The 10503-nt window shown below is 42.3% G+C and overlaps 1 protein-coding gene across 1 annotated transcript; it reads right to left on the reverse strand.

Moving 5' to 3' along the window:
* Positions 1–5630: 5630 nt before the first annotated feature.
* Positions 5631–10336, reverse strand: LOC140275148 (tRNA selenocysteine 1-associated protein 1-like). The gene is made up of 9 exons (XM_072370553.1): positions 10199–10336; positions 9329–9426; positions 9151–9250; positions 9004–9053; positions 8740–8871; positions 8446–8562; positions 8135–8342; positions 6556–6592; positions 5631–5829 (listed from the first exon to the last, which is right to left on the reverse strand). The coding sequence occupies exons 1-9, from the start codon at positions 10220–10222 to the stop codon at positions 5669–5671; spliced, it is 927 nt and encodes a 308-aa protein (XP_072226654.1). The 5' UTR covers positions 10223–10336; the 3' UTR covers positions 5631–5668.
* Between the last annotated feature and the right edge of the window lie 167 nt (positions 10337–10503).

Raw genomic sequence — 10503 nt, forward strand, 5'->3', positions numbered from 1 at the left:
CGCCTTCAGCCCATCTTGGTGTTACCTGCATCGATATTAAGAATGAAGTCTAAGGTTCTCACACTCCTGCTCCCTTTGCCTGTCCCCCTGATCAACACTTTGTGTCTGACTGTCTATGCCCAAGAGTTCTTGAATGCTGCCATTCCTCTTGGATCTCATCATGGAGCTCACCCTGGAGCTGCCCACACCCACTTTGTTGTCCAGCAACGTTTCTGGTGGCCGACTTTAGTGTCCAACATCAAAGAGTTTGTTAACGTCCATCCTGTCTGTGCCCACTTCTAAGTCCTCAAGAAAACCCCCACCTGGCTTCCTTCGACCTCTTCCTGTTCCACGTCGCCCCTAGTCCCACATCTCCCTCGATTTTTTCACTGGTCTTTCTCCTTCCAATGGCTTCACCATCGTTGACTGCTTTTCTAAAATGGTTCATTTTGTTCCCCTGCACAAACTCCCTTCCGCCAGGGAAATTGCAGACCTGCTTATCTCCTATATCTTTCCTCTCCATGGCAATCCATAGGACATTGCATCTGACAGAGGTCCCCAATTCATGGCCAAATTCTGGCCTGAGCTCTATCGCCTGCTAGAAATCTCTGTCAGTCTGTCATCTGTTTTTCATCTCCAGTCCAACGGTCAGACTGAGAGGTTAAACCAACTAGAAATCAGCATCCAACTTCTGAGCGCCCCGAGACCCAACATCTTGGTCCTCTGCCAATTTCAGCCACAGGGCTGACCTCTTTTCAGGTGCTGTATGGGTATCAACCACCACTCTTCAACGTTCAGAAGAAGGAGTCTTCTGTCCCTTCAGCTCATGCTTCTTCTGTCTGGCAGTGTCATCTGGCACGGAGACAGGCCTGTTCTGCTCGCTTAACACTGTCCTATCCTATGAGAGGCGCGCTAATAAGTAGTGCATGCCTACCCCTAACTATCATGCTGGACAACAAGTGTGACTCTTCCCTGCTGATATTAATCTCCAGATAGAAAGCCGTAAACTGGCACCCCAGTTCACTGGCCTTTTGACAAAAGTAGTGAGTGAACTCATCTTTGGAAAGACCCTGAACCCCACGATGTCAGTGTGTGGATGTATGTGTTAAAGAAAACAGCATTGTGTAGCCTTGTAATATTGTATAGCCTCGCCTGTTGTATGAGTGTGTGTGAATAGGTGAATGTGGCTTGTAGTGCACTTTGAGTGGTGAACTAGACTAGAAAAGCTCCATATACAGTAAGTGCCAGCCCTGATGGATCACAAAGTGTAGCCCAATAATAGAAAGTGCTGGTCCAGTGAGGAGGGGTGCAACACCCTAAACATCTCTCACCTTGGAAATGCTATGAGACCATACAATGTGCTTATCTTAGAATCTTTTTCAAATTCTCTGCGAGAATCTGTTTGCTACTTGTAAATTTTAATTAAATCATTTTTAATTTATTATCTGTAAACAGCCCATAAATTACACAGCAGGTGTGAGCTCTTTAGGTTCCCTCAGGTGGCATCAACCACACAAATGGATGTGAAAAGCACCAAATGAATAGTGTATAAAAACTATGGGCTACAGCTCAGAACATATTAATTTCTGCTTGATTTCTTTACTGCTTAACCCAGTAAAGAAATCAACAATGTATTACAAACACTAAGTAGCAGGTTTACTAAAACAAAATTCATACCAGAAAAGGGGCAGTTTTAAAGTGAATAACTTTGATGTTGATTTTTACTATTATGAGATACATCGTGTCTTCATAAATTCACATTAGGCTAAATCAAATTAGGAGAAACTATAAGTAAGTTGTAAAAAAGATGTGGAGGCCTCTTCAGCATCAAACTGCTCTGGTTCCAAACAATGTTGAATATCAAACAGAAAATGTTTCTGAAGATTTTAACAATCACAATCACACGGAAAGAGGAACACTATATAGACAAATTAGTGCTCTGTGTGTATGTGTGTGGGTGTGTGTGTGTGAACATAGCTTGTGGAGTAAAAGTCGATTGAGAAGACAAAGAAAGAAAAAACAGTAAATGCAGTCCATTTATATCTTAAGTTAACTATGAATTGCCTTGTCCAAAAGGTAAATAATGTAGTCAAATTATGAATGAGAAGAAACAGACATGGCTCTTTTTTCCACCTTGTGGATGGCAAGCCATAGTGGTGTGTGAGAACGCAAATGTCTGCAGAATTCTCTCTGCAGTTCTGGTGGGGATTTTCCACCCAGCTCCACAAGTAAATCTCCAGAACATCAGCAGGTAAGATGATGTGTGGGAAATATACCATCATTCTGGTATTCTGTCTGCAGAAGCCATCATTTGGTCACCTGGTCAAGGATAATTCCATTTCAGAAGAAGATTGGATACCTTAGGTTCATCAGGAACTTTAGCAGGTCCTGTAAAAACTGCATTCTAAACTGCAGGGATTAACTGCTCAGTGTTGGTGACACGGCTGGAGTTATTAACAATTATTTAGAATCATCCCAGGACAGTTGTTGATATTTGGCGTGACTAATCAAAATGAATAATAAAGGGCACCACCTGATGACTCAGGAGTTAAAGTTACAGTAACTGTTCATGTCATATATGAGATATATATGACATGAACAGTGCAGACAATGAACGTTTGAACCTGTCCAGACTGTCACAACCAGTAGTTATCACAATACTACACAATGATTACAACTCATTTCTCTTTTAAACCATCCATCCATTTTCTAAATTGCTTAATCAAATTTTGGGTCGCAGGGGGGCTGGAGCCTATCCCATTGGGGGAGAGGCGGGGTACACCCTGGACAGGTCGCCAGTCCATCACAGGGCCACACAGAGACAAATAAGCGCCCCTCAATTTAGAAACACCAGTTAATATGTTTTTAACATTTTTTTGGAATAGAAAGAACCCACCATACATTCAAACTCAACACAGAAAGGGGAACCAGGACCCTTCTGCTGTAATGCGATGGTGCTAACCACACCATTGTGCAGCCAGTATGACTGAATTTATTGTTAAAGGAATCCTCGTTTACTCTAGCTAGCTAACAGGAATATACATTTAAAGCAGTTTTAAAAATTAAATAAAAAAAATGTATTTCAACAAGAGAGCGGGTTCCTTAACACAAGAGTGTTTGCAAAGCCACCCATCTGTTGTTCGGACCTAATAGAGACATACGGTGCATTATCAAACAAAAAAGGCTACTTATTGAGCAGCTGAAATCCTATACCAGGTAAGAATGGGAAAACATGTCTTTATCATGATAATACAATTCACTATATGCCATCTTCATGACTTGCATCCTGCTATTTGTGCAGATTTATCAACTCCCAATCTTTTGTTCTACTGTAAGAATTCTTTTGGATTCAGACCAGGGGCCATATGCATACAAAGCGTAACAAAGGCACAAAGGGGGACTGCAGCTCATCGATTCTTTTTTAATTTAGACATGATGTCTCTTCATCAGGGACTCAGATGAAAACAATAGTGTTAAAACTTTTGTATTTGCTCCATTCAAGAAAGCTCCTGCCCTCCTTTGTTCTTTGGAAGGTTGTTTTATCGTAGCTGAGGGGCACCTGATTCAGCTGCATCCTGCTGAAAGAAGCACAGATTCCTGTTTTTATAAAGCCAGAACACACATCAGCTCAGATAAGGCCAGACTCAGAGCCACATGAAGTTTCACGTTATCTGCACAGTCTGGCGTGGAGATGGTCAGGATGGAGACACAGATGTACCCATGGATCACGGTATGTTGGCTGTATTCTTAATAATCATTAATAGTTGCTTTCTTTAGGCCTTTCACTGCCATCATGATGCACAGCTTCAGTTATTTACAGCCATCACAAATAAATTAACTTTTTTTTATTTTTATTAAAATTAAAAAATAAATAAATAAATTAAAAAAAAACACTACCCAACATGAAACTGGTTTGTTTGTCTTTAATTATGTCACCTCTTTTTCAGTTTTCACTTCAGCATATCAGGGTTCAATTCCTGTAAGAATGTTTGTGTTTCCTCACAATGTGAGGAAGTGTGCACGTTCTCACACGTCCGCACACGTTCGCACACGTTATCACACGTTCGCACACGTTCGCACACCTCCGCACACGTTCTCACACGTTATCACACGTTCGCACACCTTCGCACACGTTCTCACACGTTCGCACACGTCCGCACACGTCCGCACACGTTCGCACACCTTCGCACACGTTCTCACACGTTCGCACACGTTCGCACACGTTCGCACACGTTCGCACACCTTCGCACACGTTCTCACACGTTCTCACACGTTCTCACACGTTCTCACACCTTCGCACACCTTCGCACACGTTCTCACACGTTCGCACACGTTATCACACGTTCTCACACGTTCTCACACCTTCGCACACGTTCTCACACGTTCTCACACGTTCGCACACGTTCGCACACGTTATCACACCTTCGCACACCTTCGCACACGTTCTCACACGTTCTCACACGTTCGCACACGTTCGCACACGTTATCACACGTTCGCACACCTTCTCACACGTTCTCACACCTTCGCACACCTTCGCACACGTTCTCACACGTTCGCACACGTTATCACACCTTCGCACACCTTCGCACACGTTCTCACACGTTCTCACACGTTCGCACACGTTCGCACACGTTATCACACCTTCGCACACCTTCGCACACGTTATCACACGTTCGCACACCTTCGCACACGTTCTCACACGTTCGCACACGTCCGCACACGTCCGCACACGTTCGCACACCTTCGCACACGTTCTCACACATTCGCACACGTTCGCACACGTTCGCACACGTTCGCACACGTTCTCACACCTTCGCACACGTTCTCACACCTTCGCACACCTTCGCACACGTTCTCACACGTTCTCACACGTTCGCACACGTTATCACACGTTCGCACACCTTCGCACACGTTCTCAGACGTTCTCACACCTTCGCACACGTTCTCACACGTTCTCACACGTTCGCACACGTTCGCACACGTTATCACACCTTCGCACACCTTCGCACACGTTCTCACACGTTCTCACACGTTCGCACACGTTCGCACACGTTATCACACCTTCGCACACCTTCGCACACGTTCTCACACGTTCTCACACGTTCGCACACGTTCGCACACGTTCGCACACGTTCGCACACGTTCGCACACGTTATCACACGTTCGCACACGTTCTCACAGCACATGCTTCCTTTAGAAATCAGTCCCCAGTGACTTCAAGACCAGAGAGGTTTACTTAACTAATTTTCAAGGTCAACTAATATGACCATTGACCACTGAACTAATTCAACAAGAAAAACATCAAATTAAACAAAACTAACATTTCATCATTCAAACATGAGGAACAAACCAAACTGATATTTGGACCAGCTCATCTTCTATAAGATGTGGTACATTCTTCTAATACTGAACATGTCTGATGCTGGAAAGGAGTATTAGACATGACTAAAAAGATGTTTTAAAGAGATTTTGTAAACAGAACCCTGATGTTTCAGGTGAAATCCAGTCACTTTAAGATTAGTTGTTTGTGTATCAAAGTCAGTGAATGTCTGACATGTGTTGGTTCAGTTCAGTTGGAATTAAGGTCATTCAAGTTCACCATTTAATTTGAACCAGTTTACAGACTTGAGTAAAATCCAATAACTTAATCCCATTATGTTTTAAAAAAAGAAGAAAAGACAGTGTCTCTCAGCAGTAAATGGGCTCTGGCAGGCTGGATGTTATATATTCTTGTTCTGCAGAGAACTCTGCAGGCTGCCAGTGACACTCAATGAGGGCATCGTACAGCTCCTCACTAAGCTCCATGTACTTCCTGTTAGCCTCCACCACATCTAGCTCCAGGCTGTGATCTACAACAGAGGAAAAGTTGTTCACTCAATAAATGAATGATTGAACTGGACATCCTCAGAAAAAAAATAATAATAATCAGACTTTACAGTTTTAAATGCAGTATTAATCAAAAGTTAGACCTGTGGTTTACAACTTGGGGTGCCAAAGATCACACGGGGTGCACTAGGCCTTCACTTCACAGAGACTGCATACATTAGATGTGCATATGTACAAAATCATGTTTACTGGATTATCGAAGATCTGTATGGGAATGAAGTGTATCACACGGGTGCATTGGATGGGTGTTTTATAGAATATTACAATCAGACCAACCATTGGATACAGGGTCCCGACTTTAAGATAACTTTAACAAGTTGCTGCACTCCTATCAAAGGAATGATGAGTGTTGGACATGAACATTTTTAAGCCTCAAAAAATATGGACGACCTCAGCTCTGATGAGGACTTTTCTCAGCTTCAAGCTGATTCGCTGTCAAAGGATGAAACCCCCCCAACTGATAAAACATGCAGGTGCACTCAGAGCTACAGACATTAACAATGGTAAAGAACAAGTGACAAGCAGGACAGAGGTGTGCATCTCCGGTCAGTGAGAACTTGTTATTGGCCCTTGGTTCTTTATTGTAATAAAAGTGTGACATTTTGTTCTGGTAGGGCGGTGCCAATAAAGAATCGAAAACATTAAACACATGTTTTTATGGGCAAGGAGCTCATGGTCCCATTACGTACCTTCAAGTCCATCATCCTCTGGAACTGCTTCACTTTCCTAAAATAAAGCAAACAACAACAACCATAGCAGCAGTGACAATAACAATGATAACAATAATGAGAAGAAGAATATTTGCAAATCCGTGTAGCATTCGTTCTTTCCATTTTCAACTGCCAATCAAAAATCAAATAATGAAAAATTGACTGGTTATTTTGTTTTTTATGATAACACCAAAAACAAAAAACACATTTCACTTTTAGGCTCGGATCAAAAATACGAAATGGAAAAACGGGCACCAGGACAGAATTTGATTTTAATATTTAACTGGTCGGGTTTACGTGACCCGGAAGTTTAGGGCGTGTCTAAAGCGCCGCTTGGTACAGGGCCAGCAGAGGCAGCGGTGCGTGAATTTACGAAGTCTTAAAGTAGAATTATTTGTCGAATTTCAGACCGATTTCCAAACGTATTGATTTGAAAACGTCACACATGTAGCTGTGATACAGGGTGCTTGAATATTTTTAAAATCCTGGTTCCAGTGGACTTGCCTCAGCATTTCCCTGAAGCTGAACCTCATTCTGATGTTTTTGTATTTGCGTGTAATATTTTTCAAACACATGAGAGCATCATGAGAGCTGGAGGGTGTAGTTAAAAAGTGATAATGGACACCAAGGAAAGACATTCTGGACAAATTGCCTGATGACAGATCTAAATGATCAACATGAGTGATATCATTTCTTTCAACTTATTAGGTGAATTTGATAACTTTGAAGTCAGTCAGTCAGACGTTTGACTAACAAACCTTGTGAAAGTAGCTTTACAACAGTGATTTATGATCACTCTTATTGTGTAGAAACACCATTCCTCCATAGATGTAATGTAGGAGCGAGTGGCACTGACATATATATATATGTCTATGGCGAGTGGCACTGTACCGAGACAACCGCCCTGCAGGCACGCCTCTCTAGTGAGCTGCAGCAATCAATGCGGCGTCTATGTATATATGTCCAGAGTGGCAACACTCCCGTAGACTTCTATAGAAAGAAAGGAATGCGCAATAAAAATAATAATTAGCCTGCAAGGCACTAATTTCTCCAGTCACTCTTGAAAGTAGCTAACAGAATACTGAACAAAGACGCCTTTTGCATCAACAAACGAACTAAGCTAACGTTAGCAGTAACTTGCCATTAAAAATTTCAAGTTGCTCAGCTAACCAGTTTACTTCCAAAAATACTCAGTGCATAGTCATCACGCTCGATGGGTGCCGGTGAGCTGATTGGTTGTGCTGTAGCTCGCGATCTGATTGGCTGTTGTTGAGTCCTTGTGCAGCCTCCCGGGCTGAGCAGCCTGACCGAACTTCCGGGTCACGTAAACCCGACCAGTTAAATATTAAAATCAAATTCTGTCCTGGTGCCCGTTTTTCCATTTCATATTTTTGATCCGAGCCTAAACGTGGAATATGAAAAAAACAGGCATTTTTTTGTTTTTGGTGTTATCATAAAAATACTAAATAACCAGTCAATTTTTCATTTTTTGATTTTTGATTGGCAACTGAAAATGGAAAGAACGAATGCTACACGGATTTTTGCAGATCTGGTTTACCTGCGGTGGGGGATACTGTGTGTAGTCATACTGTTGATAGTTGTATCCATACATTCCTGCAGTCTGGTCATAGCCCCATGAAGGGTAATACCCAGGATAGCCCTGCTGTTGGTACTGGTTATACTGGTCATAGGTGTGTCTGTATCCTGACTGGTTGGATTGCCATGACTGTTTGTGCTCCGACTGCTGCTGCTGCTTGTTCCTTAAACTAAGAGATGGAAGAAGAAACACACTGAAGATCAATCATGGCTTGTTCATGCACAAATATGTCAGTTTTCTGGCAGAAGGCAGAGAGACTTCCAAGAACTCACTTGTTAGCAGCCAGACTCAATCTTAAAGGTTTGCCACCCAGTCCCACAGCTCCCTGACACTCATCTAATGCCCGCTTCTGGAGACGCTCGTCTGGGAACTGAACAAAGCCACAGCCCCTACAGTGAAAAACAAGCAAAGTTCATATTATGGGGAAGCTGGCGGGGCCAGGACAACGAGTAAAAAAAGAACCTATCGCACAGAGTTATCTTTTTTCTCAACTTGCATGTGTGTAGATAACCTATTTCATGTACCTCAGTGAGTTAGATATTCTGTAATGATACATGAGCACTTACTTGGAGTTGCCCATGCTGTCAAGCACCACTTTTCCACCGCGACAGGAAGGGTAACGGTTGTAAAAGAACTCATAAAGCATCCCATCATCCACCTCTGGAGTTAGATCTCCCACAAAAAGAGAATACATCTGACTGCAATAAGAGGAAAAGAGAGGGGCTGTTTACTCACAGAACACACAAGAGGACATTTGATGTGAGAGAGAATAAATGGCATTGCTTCAGAAAGCGTCATTTTTCATGCTTTACTTTTCTGATGGAACTCACCCAGTGTCTTGTTTGCCAAAGGTGGCTCGGTTTAACTTGAATCTTGTGGGCTACGAGAGAGAAACATAGCAGTTCTCAGGAATGTCCATCAAACATGATACAAAATGGAAAAGCGTATCAGCAGTAATACGTAAAGGTTCCCCATACCGGGTTGGCCCCTGGTAAAGCTTTTCCATTGATTTTGCGTAGACACCTCTCAGCTGTGGCCTCGTCCGTCATTTCTACAAAGCAGTAACCCAGAGCACCTCTGGGTGATAACACACTGTTTAATGCCATAACAGTGGTGCTGCAAACACTACAACTTGCTTGTGGACATAGCTCTCACCCTGTCATCTTATTTCGTATGATGCGCACACTGATCACCTGCTCCCCCATGGTAGAAAAGGATCTGGTGATAAACTTCTCATCCATGTAGGTCTCCAGCTGCAGGGCAAAAAAACAAGAATAATTTGCTAACTGGTGGTTGAGAAAAGGCCGAAGGAGCCTTTTTATGCATAACCTTCATTGAGTTGGGGGGGATTACAGGCAACTAGCTACTTTTTTATCATTACACTTTTCACCCCATTGTTACTTTATTTTCCTCGTTACAGACAACATGGGACCTGTGGAAACAGAAACAATAAGGACCTGATATGAGATGGTCTTGCAGGACTCCATCTTACTGTGGTGCATGTTTGAAGAGATAAAGAAGAATAAGATAAAGAGAACTATGGGACATGACTGTATGCTGCACACACAAGGTATTTAATCATATCTGGTGTCAAATTCAGACGGAATCTGACTACATTTCTTTTAATTCCCATATTTTGAGTCTCCACACTGATCTAGTGTACTGCAGGTCGCGCAATGTTCTGGTTTAATGAGTTCATACAGATGAACGTTATTAACCGAGCTGCTGGAATTTCGCTAGCTAATCATGCTTCACAGACAGTGATGGTCGCCTCTGTAAACCGGATGTATGCTACATACGAAACACAAAAACTTTTGATAAGAGTTGGGGGATGGTCTTCAAACATAATGAACACTCTCACCTTTATCATACAAAACTACGATGAAAACAATTAATCTTAAATAAAAACGTTTTACTTGTGCTCCACAGTTAGACGCTAATGGCACTTCTCCGGTCAACCTACTGGAGCTTTTGTGTTGTGCTAGCTAACACCATGTTGAAAATTATTCACATTAGTAAACTTACGTTCCCCATCCATAATGTACTCATGATGCTGTCGATGTGAAAGTTCCTAAACGAAATCACTAAAAACGTTATTTTAGCTCAAAACACGCACACACCAACTAAGACGATATACCAAAAAGCCTCATCACTCTCACGTTACGTGATTACGTCACTCTATAAAAGACACTGCGTTATTGCGTCTTCTTCTTCTTCTTCTTCGATTTTAAATGGCAGCTGGCATCCTTGATGTTGCACATGCCGTTATCTATTGGACTAAACTTCTGTCTAGTTCTTACTTTCTATATTCTTTTAATTATTCTAGTTGA

Source organism: Leuresthes tenuis, unplaced genomic scaffold (genome assembly GCF_036924035.1).
Source record: "Leuresthes tenuis unplaced genomic scaffold, fLeuTen1.0.hap1 SCAF_18, whole genome shotgun sequence".
Lineage (NCBI taxonomy): Eukaryota > Metazoa > Chordata > Actinopteri > Atheriniformes > Atherinopsidae > Leuresthes > Leuresthes tenuis.

Coding starts and splice junctions, on each gene's coding strand:
- LOC140275148 (XM_072370553.1), bottom strand. CDS start 10,222: ATGAGTACATTATGGATGGGGAAC. Junction 9,427..10,198: donor GTACATTATGGATGGGGAAC/GTAAGTTTACTA, acceptor TTTGCCCTGCAG/CTGGAGACCTACATGGATGA. Junction 5,830..6,555: donor AGAGGATGATGGACTTGAAG/GTACGTAATGGG, acceptor CCTCTGTTGTAG/ATCACAGCCTGGAGCTAGAT.